Source organism: Poecilia reticulata, chromosome 9, assembly GCF_904066995.2.
Source record: "Poecilia reticulata chromosome 9, P_reticulata-male-v2, whole genome shotgun sequence".
NCBI lineage: Eukaryota > Metazoa > Chordata > Actinopteri > Cyprinodontiformes > Poeciliidae > Poecilia > Poecilia reticulata.
In genome coordinates, this window is record NC_088838.1 from 27,913,157 (window position 1) to 27,937,059 (window position 23,903).

Genomic DNA, 23,903 nt, shown 5'->3' on the forward strand with positions numbered 1-23,903 from the left:
AAAATGACTAAAGGAAAAACCAGGGGATGTTTAGAGTTGCAGCCACTATGTAAGCAACTATCAAATAGTATGTCTTACTGTATAACATAAGATGTTGTCATAAACATGGTTGTGGAATCCAGTGTCTGTTTACCCCATTTTAAAGTTACCTCCATCTGCAGATTAAACTACTGTCAAGAATGATCTTCCTCATGCCAAAAGGATTTCTGCAAACTAACTAAAGATGCTGAAGTGCACCGTTATTCATCCAGAAACTGAGTTTGTGAGGGCATAAAAAAAAAGAACCGGTTCAGCAAACAGACACTGACCTTTGAGTTGAGTGAGAATAAATTACATCACCCTGCCCTGAAAACCTAAACAAAGTCTGGACAGTGAACCATTGTTCACTTTATTTGTTTTATTTTTGCCTTCAGTCAGAGTCAAGAAACTCAATTTCCAAGACCTTTTTTTTTTATTTTGCAGCTTGCTTCTAGCAAAGTATCAGTTACCTGAAAATGAAGTCCTGTGTATCAGCTGCAGCCTGCTCAGAAGAATTAGAAGCAGCTTTATTGGCTCAGGTTGTGTGCACAAACAAGAGATTTACCATGTAACAGGATAAATAATTCATTCTCTTTTCAAAGTTTTAAGGCATTTATTCACTAGTAATATGGAAATTGCAGAAAACCAATGAACTGTGCATTTAACTTCATTATTCCACAATAAACGGACAGACTGAACAACCTCAGGTGGCTGAATGGCAAACAGAAAATTCCTTCCAGATTGAGTCTTTGTGGTTGAAGGTCTTTTTCTTTGAAAATACCTGAAAGAAGCTTGTGATGCTGCAGGATTTCTTTCAGGTACATTAGCAGACAGACAATGGGATCAGTGATGTGAGGTTCAGTTGTAACAGACGCACAACGCCTCAACTGAAGGAGTCTGAATTACAGGGCAGGTCCTGTTTACCAGCCTATACTCATCCAGGCTTAATGGTCTACCTCTTTTTTTAATTCAAATGTGAGTTCAGAGGCCTTAAAATAGTAAAAATTTAGGGGGAAAAAAATCTGTGTCGTAACAAATTTCCTAGGCTAAGAAATGTACAATGTCTTGAATAAATATTTGGTGAAATACAACGTGCAGTTTTCAAATGATGATTGTGAAGAACAGAGTATTGGTCTAAACACAGCTACCTGAAGCCTCCTTGTTGATTTGTGCATTTTATTTTTACTCGGGTCATTTTGGTCAGACTGTAAAATTAGTTTGATCTGAAACATTTAAGTGGTTTTTAAAAGCTGACAGAACAAACCGTTAAGGAGGCAGAAACTTTTTCATGGCACCTTGTAACATCCCAAACAGAAGCTCAGTCCAAAACAGCAAAGCATGGATGCGATCTTCAGAAACGTCAGTCTCATTTATCTGTCATCCTTCTGGAGGCATCTTTATCAGAGCTCCACAGAAAGGAATTTGCACAGACTGCAGACGAAATATGGATGGGTTGGTTTCGGCAGATTCACCGACGGCAGCCCTGAGAGGACGAGATAATTACCACCCTGACAAGCTTTGATCACAGGTACAGTTATTCTCAGAATGTCTGTGATGATGGAACAATGAGATGATGGCCTTGAGATTCACATAAATTCTTCCCAGTCTTGTCCTTTTTTCTCCGTCGCACTCTGAATAGAAGCTCTGTCTAGCACGTGAAAAGACGAGAAGTAAATGAGGGCTGGTGATGTGTCACGGCATTGCCGTCTGACGTACCAATCTTCTGATTTGGAGGAGTGAAGATCGGCATGTGTTGATGACTGCTGTAAAGTTCTGAGGTGGAAATGCTGCGGGTAAGTCATCCACTCGTAAATACTGTGGGTGGAATGATTCATAGCGGTTTCTTTTTGGTGAAGAGGAAGCAAATTATTCAATAAAACGACAGAGGGATCGGTGAGCCCCGCGATGAAGTCGGTTTTAGAAGAGGTGGGTGTTGAGTCGCAAGGGGGCATGCTGCTGGGAAGGTGAAGGTGCAGATGTAACCTCGCTGCACAGAAGAAAGGTTCAGTTCATTGAAAGTCTTTGAAAGTGCCTCCACACCGCAGTGCGGCTCAAAAGCAAACAGACCTCCTACACTACCTGCCTGCACTAAACCGAGAGGCAGCGTTTCTTCGCAGGGCCACCCACTTATAGGAAGGAACAGACATTTGTGTGAGTGTATGTGTTTGATGATAAAACAAATCAAATGAGTCAGTTTGTTCATCTGTCATCTAACGGTGAACACCAGGGATCAAGGCTGTTCAATTTGCACAACTTGTTGGTGTTTTCCAACCTCACTCAGTCGCTCTTGCAGGTTTTATTTGCATTTTATCTGCTCCTGTATCCTGCTCATCAACCCTTCACTCATGGCGTTCTCATCAAGGCTAAGATGTGTCAGGGATACCTGAGTCCTGCAGAGCAGCGCCCCCATGATGTCATTTCCTCCCACATCGCTGATGCCGTTCCTGTCGAGGTCCACCTGCCGCAGACTCGTGTTCTCTTTCAACATGTCTGCCAGCAGCCTGACTCCGGGGTCCCCCAGATTGTTCTCATCTAAGATGATCTGAGTCAGAGAGTTGTTGCCTTTCAGGCTGTCGAAAAGTTCCTTCCACGCAGACAGATCCGCGCTGTGTGTTTGTGCCAGCCCCAGGTACTGCAGCTGTGAGTGGGATCTCATGTACGATGCTAAAACCTTGACCCCGTCGCTGCCGAGGCCATTTCCACCAACATCCAGTTCCAGGAGAGTAAAAGCCCTAAAAGAGCTCCACCCGGTGGGGAGCTGCAGCAGCGCATTTTGCTCTAATGGGAAAAGCAGCGTCTGGTAGACGGCTGCGGCAGCTGCTGCAGTTTGATGCTGCAGCTCCGCTACACCACTCAAGAGGGTCAGCACTCCGTGGTCACGCAGTTTGTTCCCAAACAAGCTGCAAAAATAAAGAAGAAGCAATGTAGGAGTGGATGCAGAAAAATGTATATTTCTATATTTATCCATTTCCAAATTTTATTACAAATATTAATACAATTGCAGTAAACTTCAAATATTTGAGTAGTTAATCATTTCTTTTTTTTCGTTTAACTTTAATATGTTTTTTTTATCAAAAGTAGTTTTGATAATTATTTTTAGGTTATATGTCGAAACATTTGCTTTGAGTATAGACATTTTGCTTTTAACAGTTTTCATACAAAAAGTTTTGTGACTGTTAAGTCTGTCCTCTATGGCATCTGAGTCATGTAAATGTGAAAAGAGTGGAAAACTCCAGGGACTAGTTGTGTCAACAAATTAGCTCATATCCACGTTTAAATAGGACGGTTAGTCACGTTATTGCCATCAGTGTCACAAAGATGCTGAGAGACCAAAGCAGTGTCAGCTGACAACTTCAGGATGGCTCACTCTGGTCCTGCATTAAGATTTTTTCCATTTCTTCTTTAAAGATGTAACATTCGAAAAAACAGAGATATCTGGTCGCTGGGAAGCAAAGTATGCATAACTAAAGAGTGGTTTAATGTAAATGTAAAGCATTTTTTGTTGAGTCAGTATAAATTCACATAAAAGTTTTAGCAAGACTGTTTATTGTGGAAAAAGGACATAACTCAGAAAGTTATAGAGGTGAGTTTATAGAGGTGAGCTGGGGAATCTCTTTGTTCATATAAAAAAAAGATAAAGTTTGCCGTCTTCTTTTGTCTGGGTAAGCCATTTTAAATAATCTCATGACTGCATGACGTGATTTTTAGATAATCAATTTCTTCGCCAGATTTTAATCTGATATAATACAAGTGGGTGGAACCATGGACTTACTGTAAGCGTTGGACCTGCGGCTTTACTCTCAGGACGTCCAGCAGGATGTGAGCGCCGTAGGGGCCGATGAGGTTCAGGTTGAGATTGAGCAACGTGACTTCAGACGGACTGTTCTTCAGAACCCCCGCGAGACTGAACAAAAGGTCATCTGTCAGTTCGGTGTTCCTCAGAACCAGCTGCTCAACCTCATCAGATGTGCTCAACACCGTCATCATGGCATCAAGCTGTGTTCGCAACACAAGAAAAAAGGTATTAGGTTATGGAGGCAAGATGTTGTGTTCTAAAGTAATTTAGCTTTTTTGTAAGAGGTTGGAGGCTTAAATACAGAGATGTGAAGAGGGTCCAGGGGAGACATATGGTCTGGCTGTCGGCCACGTCTGCCTGGCCACTTTGCGAGAGCATGAGGAATTCTTCAGGCACTGCTGAAGATTTTTCATCCTGATCTTTGTGACATCCTGATCTGTTCACCTCAGATAAAGTTCAAGGGCCATTTGCTGCAACTGTTATATGTTGCAGCAAAAGCAGCTGGACATTATCAATTAGAGTTTCCTGGATTGATAGAGGGGCTGCGCAGTTGGTAGAGCTGTTGCCTTGCAGCAAGAAGGTTCTGGGTTCAATTCCCGGCCCCGGTCTTTCTGCATGGAGTTTGCATGTTCTCCCTGTGCATGCGTGGGTTTTCTCCAGGTACTCCGGTTTCCTCCCACAGTCCAAAAACATGACTGTCAGGTTAATTGGTCTGTCTAAATTGCCCCTAGGTGTGAGTGTGTGTGTGCATGGTTGTGTGTCCTGTGTGTCTCTGTGTTGCCCTGTGACAGACTGGCGACCTGTCCAGGGTGACCCCGCCTCTCGCCCGGCACGCCAGCTGGAGATAGGCACCAGCAACCCTCCCGACCCCACTGAGGGACAAGGGTGAAAGAAAATGGATGGATGGATTGATAGAGAATTTATGAGATCTTAAAAGTAATTTTGACACTTTTGTGAAAATGGTAAGGATATTAGTTTTCAGCTTGCTATTTTCTAGAATAAGGTGGAAATGATTAAACTTAAAGTGATGCTAAAATGTTCAAGCAGTTCATTCATATCTATCATTGTGTTTGTTTAATGTTATGTAAAATAATGTGCTGGGAATGATTCATATTCTTTGTGGTTTATAATAAGACTGAATAGAGCAATATAAAACAAATTTACTGAATAACACAGTCGCTAGCTCTTTGAAATTTTTGCTAATGCAGTTTTGTGTCAGCTGGTCCATTTGTCCCTTCTGAATTCATGTCTCATCAAAGGATAACAGTCAGATAGTTTGCCTGCAAGTATGCTCTCAGCATGTTTCTCTACTGGATTTGTTTGACCTAAAGCTGGAATCGACTCCTTAAGGAGATTTAACCGATATTGGTTGGTTCCTGTATCCCCATAAACCCCAGCAGCACTGAGGGGAACAAACTTCCAGAAAACTGCTAAACAGCTGAAACACTGAGTCCCTTTAAATCAATGCTCAAAACTTATCTGTTTAAAGTTGCTTTTGACCCATGATAACTGGAACAAATTTGATGTGTATTGATGTTTTTAATGAGGGCACTTGGTATAATGCAATTATGTTACTGGTTTTATAACTGGTGACTGCATGATATGTCTAGGATTTTTTTGACAAAACAATTAGGTAAGCAAATGAAGAAACTGTTTCTTATAGACACTAGCGAAAAAATATTTCAGTCTCTAGTAAAATTCTCCAGTGAAAGATGAGTCCACCATGTTCCGGTCACCGGTCCATAAGCATCCTGTCCTATAAATACGATGTTTAACCATCCCTGATTTACAAACTATTGTCTTATTGGAATCCTTTCAATAAGCAACAAAGTTACGATGGTGCAAACTTTATGTTGAGCAATAAAACAGAACGGCACTAAACCAAAGTAATTTATTACGACTTATAAGAAACATGTTTACAAAGCTCCACGTTGCAGAGGCCTGCAGTTACGCTCTGAAGACTTTTGTTTGTTTCTCTCAGATTTCCATCTCCCAAAAACACATAACAATGTTTATAAAAAAATTTCCGATTCCACTTATGTCACATTTGCTTCTCTTTTTTTATTACTCACCACTTTTCAAAAATACTCTCTCAAACTTCTGAAGAAGCAAAGTTTTTGTTTTATTTCTTTATTTCTTCAACCACTTCTTGCTGATAATGTGCCAGTTTAACATTGATGGATGCAAACAGAAACCTTGATGTGAGAAACATGAGGATATTAACTAAAGCATATTCCATGGTAATGTAATCATTTTTAATTATTGAACCTTGGTGCTGTTGCGCATTACAGGAACCCATATGTGATGAGGAGGTGTAAGCATTCGTCTTGATGATTAAGTCAAAGGTGCAATTAGAATAAGTGAGCGAGCCCGATCAATGGGATGACCTTTAGAGGTGAGTGGCTGCCCTGATTTATCTACAGAACAGTAATCGATCACATCATCAAGACTCAGCTAAACGAGATTGCAAGAGGTTTTAAGAAGAGATGTTGATGCTCATCAGCCAGAGAAAACCATCTTCATAAAGACACAGTGAATCAGCTCAGAAAATTCAAGACCGCTGTTTATCCTCATCAGAAAGCGTCAACAAAAATCACTACAGATAAAAGTCAAAGCAGTAGTATTAATGTAGAGTTAATGAGTCTACAAGAAAAATCTAATTAAAAAAAATAATTGATTACAAGTCTGTATGCGCAAAAGAACATTTTGTTATGGGGGCAGATTTGGAAGAAGTGTTATTAAACAGATAAGCAAGAATCATTACTGTTTTAGAAAGAATGTACTTCCTGGTTCTGACAACATTAGAACCATCAATAAAACACGGTGGTGGTACGATCATGGATTTAGAATATTCTGATGAGCATTGACTTGAATTGCTTTCCACAGACGATTAGAAAACAAATTTTGATTCATTTGAGAATCCAGGAGAAACCAAAGCCTAGTTCAGAACAATAAATCACAAAAAATTATGCTAAATAATAAATGATGTTCTTGATGGATATAAAACCAGCAGTTAGGGGAAGAAGCCTACAAGAAATATTTTACAGGTGAAGGGAAATCTGGATTTCATGCATCAGTGTAATATGTAGGTGCAAATGACATCAGAACACTAAAAAACTAAATGTGTTTTAGTTTGGAGGGCTGCTGTTTTAATTGCATTTCACAATCTAAAAAACCAATGCACATGCCTGCATCCAGTAATTCCAAAATGTGGTCATCTGGCACAGCCTGTGCTTGTAATTTTAAGGCAGCAGTGTTTCTGGCAGAAACACAGGTTTTCTCCACAGCGGATCTGTGTTGGACACACACCTGTGCCTGCAGGTCTTGTTCTTGAACAAGCTCCTCTTTGGCAGCATCCTGGCCTGCAGTGTCCTCCTCCTCCTCCTCCGTTGGCTCTCCATCAGGCTGCGGTACTGTGTCACTTTCCGCACTCAGCTCCACATCGGAGTTCTGAGCTTTGGGGCATGATGACGACAGCTTCTTCTGGAGCCGGCACCTCTCTAGGACTTAAAGAGAGAATCGAGCAACTAATGGGTGATAAAACCGCGCGAAAGGAACACAAGATTTACATACGGGAGTCAAACTAATAATGTTCAGTTTGTGCATCCATTAAGCCATAGAGAAAGTGAACGTTTAGATTTATAGATGTGAGAATATGTATGTCTGTATAGGCAACATCTGTATAATCTCTCCCACACATCATCAATCTTCCTTCAAGCAGACGCTGCTCAGCGTGCTTCTTGCACATTCAGTCATTTTTTCCCCCCAAATTGTGTTATGTAAATGAGTTACAGCCCTCCAGTGGGACTCATTTTAATTCTGCTCTTATGCAGAGTCTGTACTCACTGTTTGCCTTGAACCAGTGTTTGTTTGGGCTCTGGTTCAATTCAGCACTCATTTCCACACATTCTTTGTAGAAGTCCTTCAGTCTTCCCCCATCGCTGGTTTTCCCATCTGACTTGAGGTCTCTCTGCTCCTTCCTGTTCTGCTTAGTCAGTCCCTCCTCACCCTGCAATGAATCTTTTAAAAAGAAATGCTCTTCTTCTTTTATTGCAAACCATTAAAGAGAGATAACACATGCACAAATCTTGTTGGGTTGAGTTACACCTCCTGTCCAGGGGTGACGCTGTAAAACTAGTCTATGCATTTGTCGCTTTAAGGCTGGACGACTGTGATTCTTTACTCTCAGGAAGTCCACCAAATGAATTTGCATTACAAGTTTTTGGCTGATCCAAAACCTTCCTGGAAGAGTTTTGACGATAATTAAAAAGAAAGATCATATTTCTCCTATTCTAGCTGTTTTGTAAATCCCTCAATAATCAAGATAAGTTAGAGATTTTCCATATTTTCCTAACAGAGCACTTTGCTCTCTGACTGCAGGAATTAAAACTTTACTTTTTTAACAAGTTTATAGTTCAGCAGCATCTGGAAAACCATTTTTTTACGGGAAAGAGATGATTAGCATTGTCTGTCCTGTGTCATGCCACAAGTGAATCATTCATATTGGATTGCTTCTCATCCAAAAGAATGAGCTCAATAATTCTGCCCGAGAACAATGCCATGAAGAAAGAGTGGTGTCATTGCATCATATTAGGTCAAATGTTATAATCATCTGAGGATTTTAAAGTGTGATGGAGCTCTGATCAGGATGACTGAATTTTTGGACATGTGGTGAGAACATTTTCAACACTAAACCCAATGAGAACATGTGGTCAATTCTTCGAAAGAACAAATTTGATCAACTTCACAAGTTTATATCAAATATGTCAGACTGAATTGAACAATTTAAAAAGAAGTACTTTGTGACTTTGTACTTGACCTGTGACCCAAATTGATCAAAGTGTAAGTCAGTCATGTCCAAAATCCATAACATTTTAATTTTAAGCCCTAAACATTTAATTTGGACCGATTATAGATTTATAATGAATGAATAAAATGCACTTTTGCCAAGATGATCGGCTAGTAGCATTGAACTCAGATTGAACATAAGGTCAGCACTTTTACGTTCACATTTGGTTTTAGCAAATTGATTTTTGTGCTTCTATAACTGATGTAAACTAAATGTTAAGGTCAAAAACACTAGTTTCACTGACAAAGTGTTTGGCTCTGACACCTTTTTTCGTTCTGTTTCACAGTAATGAAACCAACAGGAATGATCCAGCGCTCACCAATGGTTTTACTTGTCTTGTTTGATGGCAGCTGTTCTGTCTGCGGCTTAGTGGTTTTCCCCATTGTTTTTGAGTGGTTGGGTTTCTGTCCAGTCTTCTCTTCAGATTGTTCAGGCACTGTTGATCTCTCTGAGCCCTTGCCGCCTTGCTCATCTTCCCCTCTGCTTTTCCCACCTGTCTTTCCTTTGCTCTCTTTCTGATCGGTTTGACCCTTGCGTTTTTTCCTCCTGAATTTTTCTTTCATCCCAGAAAAAACAGCCTCTTCGCTGTCAGTGGATCCTTTGCTGCGTTCCTTGACATGTTTTCTAGTTCTCCTCACCGATATCTTCTCAGGTTTGGCTGGGATAAAAAGAGGGGATGATGGACACGACTCGATGGTGCCTTTATGGGAGACAAAATGAAAGAAAATAAGCCTTTGTGGTAGATTTTTTATTTAGACTAGTCCTCTGAAACCCAGGAGTGGGCGCAATGTCAAAAAATATTGATGAATAAGCTTTGGGAAGTAATGGAAAATGGAGACACTCATTTCCAGGCTTTGTACCATTGCCAGTGTTCTGCTCGAGAGGGAGAATTAAGTTTTCCTTTGTGCCGTTGTTCAGCTGTTGGCAGGAGCTGTATTTGTTTCGGAGACTAGTGCATCTGAAAAAGATGAAAAATGTGCTTTCATCATAAGTCATATTTCCTCCCCTGTGCCACCATCATCACTACCATTACTTTTTTAAGCAGTCTTTCTCTTTTGTTCCTAAATGTCTAGAGTTAGATTTGCCCACTTTGTTTTCACTGGTACTAATTTTAAACTTCTGCCGACATGTGGCTGAACCTCGACTGTAGGGTGAAACCTGACCTGTAGCAGGGGGTCCCACCAGCCAGCCAGCTCAGTCTGAAGTAGCTTTTCCTGCCCTGCTGAAAGCCGGGAGCGTAGCGGTACTCACAGCAGGAGCTGATCCGAGCCACCACGATGCCGTTGACAAACAAGCTGGCGCTGAAGGGGAAACCTCTGTGCCTCTGAGACACAAACTGAAACTGCTCTGAAAAATAAAAGTGGACAAAAAGTAAGACTTAAAGAAATATTTCAACCTTTGGTTAAAACTGAAGGTGTCCCATCTCCATCAATACAGGAGCAACTATGTTCTTTACTCTGTAGATTCACGGTATTTACTGGGTTTATTTCAATATTTCCGTAGACGTATGTTAAAGCTCTGTCACATCAGAGCTTTAATTGACTGGCATCTAGGATTGTTAGAAATATTCAAACATTACAGCAAATTTGTAAAATCCATTTCCCTGTCATGATTTCGGACTGGTCTCTGGTTGCTCAGCATCGATGTTTTTCCTACTGCTTTCCCTGACTTCCTTCTGTTTGTTCAGTATTAAAGGTCATCCCAGTATTGTATAGCAGCATATCATCTGCTTCTTGTACCTTTTCCTCCTCTCTCCTCTTGATTGCTAAATAGGATGCCAGGACGTCTGTTTGACAGCATTGCATGTGTCCAGTTTGCATTTTCTCTGCAGTCTGAAAAACTCAGTTTCTTTTTGCAATTTGGATGGATGTCTTCTTAAAAAATGTGAACCTTACTACCCGGGAATGAAACACATGCCGATTTCTATGTAAGAAACCTGGGCACAGCGGTTTTTATTGAGCTGTTGTGAAAATTATAGATTACTCAACAGGTGCCGCAGCTTCAGACGCTCTTAAAACCAGTCTGCAGCGATGCACCTCCACAAACACTTAGTGAAAGCTCAAAACACTCAAGGAACTCTCAATCCCTCCCGCTTAATGGAGAGTGGATTACGATCTTTATGCTCCCCCGAACGCCTTCCTGAGGCCCTGCAGAGATCATCATCCACACTCTGGTGGATTTTAATCCCGTAGTCCGGTCTTAGTCTGGTGTTAGGGAAACTTACAGCCAAATCATGTGGACACAATCGAAAACACTAAATCTACGCTGGCATCTTTATGTCTTGTTAAGTAAAGTAGACTTTGATGGAAACACCTGAGACTGGTGGAATGAAAAACAACTGAGCAAAAGTTACCACAGTTAGTGGAAGAAAAACAAAAGTAACTGCAAATTTAAAACGAGTATCTAAATAGCTGTAAGCACAAAAGGTTTCATAACAGATAACTGATGAGGAATTTGAAAAGTGGCATGTTAGAATGGAGGAAATAAAGCATAAAGCAGAATCGTACAAATGAAGCAGAGAACTGATGATTTTTCTAAGCAAACCCATACTAGTCAAACCTCAGCAGTTATTCAGGGAAAATCTGGACTTGTAACATATTGCATTAACTGTTGAATCTGTTTCATCTTAAATAATTAACAACAGCTTCAATTTATCCAAAATTACAAGAGATTTGTATATTACCTCCTGCGCTAACAAGGCCCTTAAAGACACAGAGATTTTCTCCTCCATTGACTTGCTGAAGCACCTTCAGTTCATCCTTGGTGGACTTTGAGAGTGACCGTCGCTGACTTGGTCCTAGGAAGGTCATAGTCACTGTCACATTGGACTTCTTTGCCTCCTTTTGGGTCTTTAGGTTACTCTGCTATAAAGAAAGATAAGTCATAGATACTTGCATATGTGCTGTAAGTGAAGATGTTGTTCTCAAAGTTGATGCGTTAAAAGCAGAAAGAATTAGTTAAAAAAAACTCTATGCTTTGACAGATCAGGGTTGTATCAGCTCCAAAAGATCACCAAAGCATCATTAGGCATTAGGTCATAATAACTGTTTTATTGTGGAGTCCACTGAAATACAGTGAACTCAGTCTGAGCTGTAGCAGTCTGAAATGTTGATAACAGCAGGATGGAGCCATGCTATTATGTTATCGGCATCAAAATTTGACCTAGCAATCAGATTACCACTGCTAAATTGAAGAATCACCATACCAGGCTACATTTTTTAAAAATCTTCTCTGTCACCAAAGAAATAGCTGTGTGCATAAATCACAGCAGATCAGCAGTTTCTAATAAAAGTTTAATCCATCTGGAATTGAAAGATACATAAATCATCTAATTTACTGTATGATCAATGGAAGAGATATAAAGTGACTGCTTAGTAAATAACAGTATATATAAATCTTTTTCAGCATGAATCTGATAAACAGTCACTTCACCTGTTTTTCTGTGTGAACTCTTGTTCTCTGTGAAGTAAATGATGAGAAGGATCCTCTCCGTTTGTCATACAGATAAGGGCAGGACTGACTCAGAGCTCTGCTGAGTGAGTTCAGGCTTGGAGCTTTTTTTGAGATGGCTGGAAGATAAAGGTCACCTCTTGTCGACTTTCTGGTATCAGCTGTGGGATCGTTCAGCTAAATCCAACATACACAAACAAATAGAGAGCTTTTTTAAAAGTTTGCAAAGGCCTGTTGACTATCGTCTTGATTGTGCACAGAACCGTTAAAGTTTCTGAATAAGAAATATTTCAGCACTGTCAAACCTCTCCATGTCTTTATATCTGTTTTATGTTAACTGGATTCTTCAATAATGCTTTTCCTCAATGTGTCAGGAAAATGCATTTTATTTTAGCTAACCAGCCTTTACAGCTGTCTGTTCATTTCTTTTTAACCATATGGGCGTCCTGTACTCTGGCGCCTCTCAAAGGTAATGGATGGTACTGCAGAAATGACATTAAAATGAAGAAGGGCATTGCTTTTATTTTTAAATACAGCCTAAATCAATATTTCCCTTAAAAACACAAGAAGCATTTGTATGTAAGAAATAAAAAGGAAATGGAAGTAAAACAAAGTGGTATTTTGATCACAGGACACCATTTTTCTGTTTCCCAGATTATATTCATTGAATTGATAAAACATTACATTATTAGTCAGGATCATTAAAATGTTACAAAAAAGAAAACACTGATGTGCCTCTAGACTTTTGCACAACACACATGTTTAGCTATTGCTTGGCTTGCATGTTGTTTCGTCTTTATAACTCCATTTTAAACTTGAAAAGAAAATATAACTTTCAGTGTAAAAATGTCTATAACATAACTTATTTATAACTGCATAAGTGTTACTTACCTTGTAGATTTCCACAGTATCAGGGTTCTCGAGCAGCAGCAGTTTGCTCTTTGCCCTGATCAGACTTGCAATGGAGTGAATCATTTTAGCATCTCTTGGCTTTCCTGGGATCTGCACATAAAAATCACAGTGGAGGATAAATTGAAATATCTTCCTAACTATGACGATGAAATTGACAGAAACATGCTAATGAAGACTCACAGGAGTGTCTCTATGTCCTCCAGGAACTTCCCTGTAATACGGATCCTGAAGAAGAGACTGGTTGTTCCTCCGAGTTCTTCTCATTGACTTGTTCTGATTTGTCTCCATCACAAACTGAGTCTCAGACAGATGCATATGAACATTTTTATTTTATAGAACACTAAAATCATTTGTCAATGCCGACATCCTGGAGAGTTTTGACAGGTTCTTTGCTAATATCTGAATCAGATGTGAAATTTACATATGAGAAAGACACAAAGTAGTCAACAACTACTATGATATTTACTATGATATTGCAATATCATAGTAAAGTCTAAAAAAGCTATTTGTAAATGATGAATTAATTTATTATGGGAAAAAAGCTCCTCAAAGAGATGATATAGTGTGTCCTTAAACAGATCCATGATGCTTTAAAACCGTTTCATGGCTCAATTAAAATAAAACGCTTGTTGTCAGTTACCACAAATGACAATCTGCAGCTATTCGATGGTTTTCAGCATTTAAAATGTAAAAGCTGAAAATATTTGTGATAAGGCAAATACTTTTTCGCAGAAATATGTTTATCTATTATCTGGATAGGAATACATTCCAGTTTTGCTTTGTCAGATATGGAAGGAAATTTTTAGATAAAATAATTCACACTCAAAATTATTACTCAAAATTATTACAAAAATCTTAACTAGACTTCAAAATGACTGCATGTGCTGTGAAATTAATAAAAAAAAATAAAGAAATAAATTAAATGTCAATAAATTAAATGCCTTAAAACAAATAAATTGTTGTAAATTAAAGCTACAAAAAGGGGCTGCACAGTGGCGCAGTTGGTAGAGCTGTTGCCTTGCAGCAGGAATGCTCTGGGTTCGATTCCCAGCCCCGGTCTTTCTGCATGGAGTTTGCATGTTCTCCCTGTGCATGCGTGGGTTCTCTCCGGGTACCATGGTTTCCTCCCAAAAACATGACTGTCAGGTTAATTGGTCTGTCTAAATGGCCCCTAGGTGTGAGTGTGTGTGTGCATGGTTGTTTGTCCTGTGTGTCTCATTAGCTGGAGATGGGCACCAGCAACCCTCCCGACTCCACCGAGGGACAAGGGTGTCAAGAAAATGGATGGATAGAGCTACAAAAACATTTAAATGTTATGTTTTGATTATTACATAGAAATAAAAACACTTATTGGTTAGATAGTTATTTATTTATCTGACAGGATAAAATTATGCGTTCTCATTTATATATGTGAAACATTGGTTTTTTTGAGTTACCATGCTGATTTGTACAGGTGTTGCCTATGACAAAGTGATTATCTGGTATCTATTACAAACACTGAACCAACAAAGGACAGAATAGATTTTCCCGGTTGGGGTACGATGTGGAAAGTAATTCACTCATGCAGAATCATGAGATTAGTGTTTGAGGGTGAAAATGGATTTAGTCTTCTTCTTCTCACCTGAGCTGAGGGGCCGTTGTGATCCTGCAGCTCAGCGAATTCATTCAGGCACAATAGCTGCTCTGTGGTACCCAATGTGTTAAAGAAAAACTCCATAGAAAGCATATATTGAGGTGACAGTGATCTTTGGGGTTTTTTCCTCTTCTCACTAACAAGCCTCCATTGTTCCTTTTGCAGCCTGACATTGAGATGCGGAACATGAGACCTAATAATTGTATCTGGACTGAGGGATTCTGGAAAAACAGACAGCAGGCAGCGCTCACATGTTTACAGTGCAAGTCACTATTATTGCCAACACAAGGTAAAGATACGGATAAAGTCCTAAAATAAATATATTTATAATTGCAGTCACATGATGTCACATTCAGAGCTACAAGGAACATTCCCTGTGGTATAAATATCATGCAACAGAAATTTGTTTTTCTCTTTATCGTCACTCTTTAACATGGGAAAGATAAGAAAACATCCCATTTAAGTCAGACAGATGTGTGTCTGTTAGGAAACAGCAAGAAAAGTAGACACTTTCCTTCATGTGGTCCGAAGAAAAGCAATAATTCATCATCTTAAAACTGGAACTGTGACATACACGACTGCAAGAGGATTACAGATTTTCTTTCTACCATGCACAATGAGGAGAATCATAAAGGAGGCCTAGAGAAATGCAGTGTCTTAGGGTTACCAAGTCTCCATAGCAACAATTTAAAATGCAAATTAGTTGTATTTACTGCTTTTGTAATGCAGGAAAACTTAAGCTATTACAGCTTTTAATGACCACCTGCTAATACATGACTGTGACACAGGACTTACTAATGAAATTCCATGATGTTTACATTATTATTTTTGTGCCTCCAAGATACAGAAACATTGGCCTGTTTTATTTAGAAGACGGCTTCCCTATGGTAGTTTTATATACATATTAGGATCAAGTTAACCATCTTGTTTTTCAACTCTTCCTGACTTGTGACTGCATTACCTGCCTGAACTTTTAACACAGCTACACTCCAGCCAGAGCACCAAGGTCAACGAATCAGTCGCTCCACTAAATTTCTAAATCCTGGCTTGAATGCAGAGGTGATGGAGTCTTTTCTGTAGCAGCTCTGCTTATGTATGGAACAAGCTGCATCTTAAAAGAGGAGTCACTCTGGCTACTGATCATTTTAAACCAATGACATTCTTTGATCTGAGAAATGCAAAGATTCTTTACTTAGAAGTAGAAAACAGCTTTAAGAACCATGTCTATAAAAAAAAGAAAAAATAACAACCTTAAGTCTCTTCTTTGATTCAATGCTTTTCTGTTAAACCCACACAGCACAGAGCCTTACCTGCCACCTTGTCTGAGTGTGGAGCTGAAAGAGTCTTTTTGCACCAGGTGATCTGATACCTGCACGGCTGCTGATCTCCTGTTCTCTGCTCTCCTCACGCAGCCAACCGGTGACACCTGAGCAGTGCACACCTTTGGCACTGAGACGCTGCCGTCCCGACACTGGCTGCTCGTGCATCTTTAATTCTGCCTGACCTTCGTTCATTACTCTTCAGTTGCATTTCGTAAAATGTTTGGGGGGAAAAAAGAACTACTTTTACTTACATTTAAACATTTAAATGTAACATTTAAAATTCTGGTTCTCATTCTGTCTGATACAATAAATATCACATTATCAGTGTTTTGTTTTAGTGTTTTACATTTAAAAGTTTATTTGTAAAACAAATGTTTTATGTCAAATTTTGATTGATGGTGGTTTTGTATGGGTTGGGTATTTGAGACGAATAATCTGTATTCGTTCAGTTTAGCTGAGTAACACATTACTATTTTAGAAGGTAAATGAGTTTCTTTGACGAGATCCTGAAACGACTGGATCTGATGTTGATTCCCAAACAAATGACTGCAGTAGAAATTACACCCCCACTACAGATGTGTAGTAGATCAGCAACACCCTGCTGCAAGCAAAATGACAAAACTTTCCTCAATTAATCCAGCCTCCTCATTCCCTTCATGCAAAGTGACAGTCCAGTGGTTGACATATTTATGTTTCTCTGCAAATCTACACTCATCTTTATTTTGTTCGCATTCAAAAGGTCACTATTTGTTTTTGTAATGGGTCAATATGAGTCTCTCCACTACTTTACGGCGTGTGATTCTTGGGCAGCAGGTTTGCAGTCAGTAAGGACAGCTGGGTCCTGGAACGGGACAGAACGTCTTCCATTGCACTGGATCTTTCTCCTGGGTCAGGTTAAGGTGTGCTGCTTAATCCCATGTGTTATGTTATTATGGCACACTGGCCATAATAACATAACACAGTTGAGGACCTTCGTTCCTGTATTTTGCACCTCAACTGTTGTTCATTGTTAAACCTTTCTTTTTCTGAATTTTTTTTCCCTGTCCTGCATTTCTTGACTATTTTGTCACTTGGAGGCTTTATTTTGGTCACTTCTCTCTGTTGTTTTTAATTCTTTGTATTCCTATCCTGCATATGTGTTATTTAGTTCAATTCAGTTCAGTAGAGTAACACATTACTATTGTGTGGGTTGTTTCTTTGTTTTTGTCATTTTTGTTATCCCTGTTTGTGGTTATTTTGTGGCTGTTCAAAATTACTTTTTGAACTTTATTCCTTTCTTAGTCTCTTGCATTTTTACATGGGTTTTTGCGTGTCATGGTTCTTCCTGTTTTAAAGTCTTTGAGAAGTTGTTTTGCTTGCTTTCCATAAGAACTTTACATGCAAATACCAGAGGACCATGACCAACAGTATAATTGTGGTTCATAATACGCAAAGGTTTGAGAAACAGTTTTATGAATGTTGTCCGAAACATTTTTAAAACATCACTAGAAAATGTTCCACCTTGAGACAATAAATAGCACTGCTACTAAGTAAAACAATTTTTTTTTTTTGCTGTTTTCTATCTAAAATAAAACCTAAAGAACATCTCAGATATGAAGCTTTCATGCAGTAAGTCCACCAGCATTTATGGTCTAAAATAGGTTTCTCCTGGCATCACCATTTATATAATAGCTACTTTTCAACCCTTTGTCAGAGAGACCTGCTCTTTTTTAAGACATTTCCTCTGTAAGCTGTCTAAATGGTTGTACTGTGCACTGTGGGCCTCAGCTGCCTCCAAAAAAAGCCCGGCCTGCCGAGCGCTTACAAGCTCTATGCAGTTTCTTATGTGCTGTGGCACATTCAAAGAGCCTCTGGAGGCCACGCTCTCAGCCTGCCTGCTGGATCCATTACATTCATAAACTGATAGGGGGTCTGAGCGTATTTGGCTTGGCAGCACAACGTTTGCTCCCTGCCATGTTCACTGATGAAATGTGTCAGTTTGTTGCTGGTTCGTCACACACCTCCGCCCTGCACAATCCTGGAATGGGGGAGCATTATGCGAGGCGAGCTTTGCAGGAGCTGCAATTTGTCTTTTGTCACAGCGCGGCATCTTTGAGGTTCGAGGTTTGTAAATGTCATCAATTAGCAACAAGGAAATACTCATGAGAGACAGCAGCGAGAGCTTGGAAGTGATCAAAGCATTTTACAGACAGCTTATGTAATTATCTGCTATCAGGGGGCAGGTTTAATCACTTAGCAGTCATCCTGTGTTCCACTTTTCACTGTAGCCTTTTAGATTTTCTAATTTTCCTGCCTTCTCTGTATAATAATAGCCTATACTGAGCATCAGAAGCCCAAAGCACAGAGAGGAGCAGCTCAAGATCCCATCATCTTACTCTTGAGTGTGGTATAGACTTTGCACTTTGGAAGTAAGAAAATCCGGAAGGATTGGATTATTTATACAGTTTTTACACTAAAATTACCTGTTAGCCAATTACTTTCATATAAAGTGCAAGGGACCATGATCAAGAGGTTGAAAAGACATGATGCCCCACTGAATGATTAAGAATTTAATTTCAGCATATTTTCTCACCAGGTAAAAAAAAATCCCATTTCAAAAAATAATTGCCTCCAACAAAATTTAATATTTAGTAAAGGAAAACTTTTGCCAAGAGACAAGCATTTAATGTCTTATAACATTTCACAAGGTTGGAGCAAACGGTGGAAGGGATCTATGACCTTCATTCTTGCCGAACCTTTCTAGATCAGTCCTCACTAATGTCTTCTTCTTCATTCTCAATCCTAAAGGATTTCTATAGAATTCCCTACATTAGCTGAGATGACTGAAATGATAAAGAAATATAGCAGATTTTGTGTCTGGTGAGCTTTTTCTGTGTGACCAAATTTTTTTAGATAATTCTCCTGGTCAAGTAGTTCATTGAAAGACCCAATGAACTCTTCAGTTCTTCCACCAGATTTTGATTTAAAATATCTTGGTATTTCAATCCGAAGAGTAACCTCCAGTAAGGTTTCAGAAGGAAAACTGGCCCACAGCACCACAGCACCGTCACCATACCTAGCAATGAGCAGGAGATGCTTTTCCACATGTTCATCTTTTGTATCACTCAAACTGGAGTGCTTGCTGCAAAGGAGGCTGATGTTTGCCTCAAATGGCAAAAACACAATATTTTTGTTAAAAGGTTATAACATTTAGCAAGAAGGATGTGTTCAAGCTGCGATCATATGTGGCTTTCTGGATAATTTGTGCAGAACCTGGCTGCAATGCAACAATGGTTAAAAATTAGCACACTAGCACAGATCATGAGGAGATTTTCTTTTCTAAGAAATTAAAACCTTCTCACAATGGAAAATTCTATTATTATTTTGGATTTACCATGTGTTTTTTCCTGTTTCAATTTCATAGAAATTTGTTAACTTTCAGCCAAAAGCATGGGACTTTCATGAGACTTGGCTAAATAAAGCCAGCATTCCATCCATCCATCCATCCATCCATCCATCCATCCATCCATCCATCCATCCATCCATCCATCCATCCATCCATTCATCCATCCATCCATCCATCCATCCATCCATCCATCCATCCATCCATCCATCCATCCATCCATCCATCCACCTTCTTCCACTTTTCTGGGGTCAGCCATCATTTTTAACAGTAAAATACCAAAAATATTTCCACATTAAGAAAATGACCCTAAATATTTTGGACAATGTACAGGTTTCTTTTGAGAGGTCATTGACTGATAAATCTCTGTTGACAACTTTGTTTCATTACGACATTGTAGTTAGTATATTGTTGACCAGGTAAACATGAAAGAAATGAGCAATAAAATAACTTTTTAGATCTTTTTAAAATAGGCAAAATATGTTTGGCCTGCAAGTAGTTAACTCACATTTAGAAACCTACATGTTTACATTTTTGATTTTCAGAGAGAGAGGACTTTTTCTCTGGTGTCACTCCCAAATGAACATTTGACATGAAGATTAAATGTCATTATCCTGCACTGTGTGCATGCTGACAAGATAAATATAGGTCTTTGTCCAGCCTTATGGCCTGTGGTTACAAGAAATGAGCCTTTATATGACAACGTATTCACACTAAAGAAAGTGCTAATTAAAAATGCTTCAAAAATAGTTTGATTTAAATATATGCTTTTGATACATTTATTTTAAAGAGATTGTTAGTGGTGCAGAATCTGTGATCAGCAACAGCAAGTCTTCCAGCATGCTGCCTTCACTAGTTTCTGCTTTAGTTATTGTCCTGGGCATCCTGTTTATCTTCTGGCTTGTTCTGCAGCTAAATCCAGCAGCCTCTACAACAACCCCATGACTTGATTTCTGGTTTGAAGTTCAGAAAAGCCAGATTGAGACCAGAAACTTGAGGATCCACGTCTGGGAACCAGCAGGACAACTGTGAATTGGAAGAGTGAAAGGGCATTACTTCCTCTGGCTCATTACCTCCAGCGAGGTGCCCTTCAGTATTAACCCTCAGAGGAACGAGTACATCTGCAGTCAGCGATTTCTTTGGAGATTTGGATCCAGGCATGGATGAGCAGGGCATCACCTGAAACAATGAACTATTCTCAGCAAAACTATCTTTGTTAGACAAAACTTCAAAATAACTGTCAAAAATATATATGTGTTTATATAAAAAGGGAAGGAAATATGAAATACAAAAACAGAGTTCATGTCCAGCTCACATCCCAGTTCTCATTTTTATGATGCCAAGAAACCTGCTTTATATTCTGCTTCAGGCTGGAAGAAAAAAATATGATTTGACTGAAAACATGTTGCATTATTTAGCTAAAGGAAGTTAGTATACCGCTCTCTGTTTTACAAAGCAAACATAACTTTTTCTTCATTGGATCAACATAACCTTAAAATATCCTATGGATAAATATGTAAATTGCGTCAGTAAAAAAATACCCACAATAAGTTAATATGTTTCTACTTTATGTACAATTAATGTTGTAATATATTATTGTGAATATTCACAAGATCGGAGCAATTTGAAATACAGCTTAAAGTATGTGTCAAACTGAAGGCCCGTGGGCCAAATCTGGCTCACCAAAGCTATTTATGTGGCCCTTTAGAGTCTAGAGAGCCACATAAACAGACCACCAAGATAACGGTGGATATTAAATATTACTTTAATCAGTCAAATCAAACCAGTTTTTATGTGCATTGAGTCTACTTATTTCAATATAAAAACATGCTTATTGTGGTTTAATTTTATGAAGTGTTTGTCGAATGCAAAGGCAATATTTTAACAGTTTATTAATTTTATCAAAACATTCTGCCACAACCAGCCCTTTAAAGATATTAAGTAGCTCTCTAGGGGTTCCAATAATTGTGTCAGCTGTAAATTGAGAAACTTCTTTTTTACACAAAATACATTGAAGTACCATCAGAATAACTCCAAAGATTACACTAGTTGTTACTCAGATTTGATGTTACGCCATGACATTTTCTATGTTTCTGTGTTCAGAAATGTTAAACATGCTGAAGAACAGACAGAATAATATTTCCTGTTTCACAGAATCTATAGATTCAAGAGAGTTTCAAGAGCTATAGATGGTGTAGTTGCAGTTGTTCACCACATGAGGGCAGAAGAAGCCCATCGGGTTGTCACAGCACCACAGTCTGACTCATCTTCTCTCACGTTGAGAGAAAGTGTGCTGGCAGCTTTTTGAAAACCTCCTGGTGGGATGTTGTTCCTCTGGCGCTAATTAACTTCCTCTGTGGGAACTGCTGCCTCATCTCTTCCTGCTGTTAGAAAAACTATTTGAACCGAGATGCATTCAACAGAGCTCTGAACCTTGCAGTACGCACCACTTCTGTCATTAGTCAGCATGACGTGAACCAGCTTTGTGTCAGGCCGGCATTCAGCATCGGCATCCATGCGACGGTGCGAATAATTTAATAACATTAAGCATATTTTCTGAAAGAGAATCGTTAGACTTGCTGCACAATTTGCTTCCTGCCTAATTACTTCAAATATTTTAAATGCCGTCTGAATGCCAGCACACACACAATCCCGTAAAAACATATTTCCCACAGCTTACTGCAGTCCGGCTGGACTCTGTCATTGACAGCTGACCTGTATTGCATCAGCTCATGTGGTGAGCATTGATGTGTGAAGGGTTTATGTGAAAGCACTTGTTAGCAAAGTATTTATTTTATAATCGGTACATTGCCCTTCAATGGTGTACCCAAACTAGGGATAATGGGTGTTTTGGATAATTATGGAGATAGTTAACATACATCAGTTGTAAAAACATATGAATGTCAATTCAGTGTTTGATGAATGTCGCATTTACTTGCTGCATCAATAAATCTGTATATTTCAAAGGAAATTTTGATGTTTCTTCCCTAAATTGTAACATTATTTCGTTCAACATATCTCAAACATATTCAAACAAAATTAACATTTTATTAAAGTTTTTATAGTGCAGTTTAAATTCCATACTCAATTAAATAATTGATTTTTTTTTTTATCTGTTTTAGTTTGCTGTAGCAGTAAAAATAAAATGGTAAAAATAGTTTTTGCTGGGACCCTGCAGTTTGAAAACTACAATTATGATCAACCCTTCAACCCTAGCAGACAAGCATTTGCAATCATCTTTTTACATTTGTACTTTTTATTATGGGTTGCACAGTGATGCAGTTGCCTTGCAGCAAAAAGGTTCTGGGTTCGATTCCCGGCCCGGGTCTTTCTTCATGGAGTTTGCATGTTCTCCCTGTGCAATGCGTGGGTTCTCTCCAGGTCCTCCCACAGTCCAAAAATATGACTGTCAGGTTAATTGGCCTCTCCAAATTCTCCCTAGGTGTGAGTGTGTGTGTGCATGGTTGTTTGTCCTGTGTGTCTCTGTGTTGCCCTGCGACAGACAGATGACCTGTCCAGAGTATACCCCGCCTCTAACAACTCTACAAATGTCCTCAGAGAAGAAACACCTGAATGCAAACATACTATGAATTCAAGAAGTTCCAGTCAACATCGAGATCAAATAAAACGTTTTCCTTAAACAAAACAGTAGTTTCAGCTTTCAGAGCTCTTTACGAAGTTCTGCACAGCTGTGGATGTCACTTATTTATAAAAAATAAAATCAAATGTGTGATACAGAAACTGAAATGTGTCATGTTTCACTTGCCTTAGAGATTAAAACAGAAATCAGAGAGTAAAGTAAGAAAGATCCAGTCTTTATAAATGACATTTTTTTATTACGCTCCATGTTCCTGAAGTGATTCTGATTACAAATTCACATTCTAACAGGACGGTTTAAAATCATGATTATAAATAAGGCCATGGAATGAATATTCTCACAATTTCCTGAGCGCAGAATCAAAAACTGTTGTCTTTGTTCCACTGGAGGTAAATTTTCATCAGACTGATGGGTTAAGCTTCAGTGGACTGGGTTCTGGTTCTGGTTCTAGGGCACATTGCTCTCCAGCCACGCTTGGATCTCGGGCTCATTCTTCTGGATCCACTCGATGTTGTTCCTCACCGTCTCCAGCGCCTGCTCCCTGGGCATTTGTCCGGCTCCAGCATCCGGAGTCAGTTTGAAGAAATTCTCCATCTGAAGGTCCAGAGAGAAAAATACAACAAACAAAGGAGAGCAAAAAGAAACAAAACGTCATGAGGGATGAATTCAGAACCAGTTTAGGCTTAAAGTGATTTCCCCAACATCATAAATGTATTAAAATGTTATTAGAAGAAAAACAGGATGAACTTTGACCTGCCACAGCTGCAGCTCGGTGTTGTAGGAAGTTGTGATCCGATTGGGCAGCCGGCCGAGGTTCCTGTCGTTGATGGTGTATCTGTCGGGACGGAGGAATCAGCATCGCCAACAAGAGATTGTTTACGATTTTCTAAGACGACTTTGATTAAATAAATGACCTGACAAGCTTAACATTAAATCATTAAGG

The 23,903-nt window shown here is 39.1% G+C and overlaps 1 protein-coding gene across 1 annotated transcript; it reads right to left on the reverse strand.

Moving 5' to 3' along the window:
* Positions 1 to 572: 572 nt before the first annotated feature.
* LOC103470639 (uncharacterized) lies at positions 573 to 13,879 on the reverse strand. Its single transcript, XM_017306532.2, has 11 exons — positions 13,206 to 13,879; positions 13,005 to 13,115; positions 12,096 to 12,290; positions 11,347 to 11,527; positions 9,827 to 10,010; positions 9,524 to 9,621; positions 8,983 to 9,363; positions 7,661 to 7,834; positions 7,124 to 7,320; positions 3,791 to 4,014; positions 573 to 2,918 (listed from the first exon to the last, which is right to left on the reverse strand). Exons 1-11 carry the CDS (start codon positions 13,338 to 13,340, stop codon positions 2,315 to 2,317), a joined length of 2,484 nt encoding a protein of 827 aa, XP_017162021.2. The 5' UTR covers positions 13,341 to 13,879; the 3' UTR covers positions 573 to 2,314.
* Positions 13,880 to 23,903: the final 10,024 nt, after the last annotated feature.

What these genes read in the sequence shown, in the direction of transcription:
- LOC103470639 (XM_017306532.2), bottom strand. Translation starts at nt 13,340, where the DNA reads ATGCATCTGTCTGAGACTCAGTTTGTGATGGAGACAAATCAGAACAAG. An exon ending in ACACTGGTTCAAGGCAAACA is followed by an intron (nt 7,321 to 7,660) that starts GTGAGTACAGAC and finishes TCTCTCTTTAAG; the next exon opens with TCCTAGAGAGGTGCCGGCTC. An exon ending in AACAAGACCTGCAGGCACAG is followed by an intron (nt 4,015 to 7,123) that starts GTGTGTGTCCAA and finishes TTGCGAACACAG; the next exon opens with CTTGATGCCATGATGACGGT.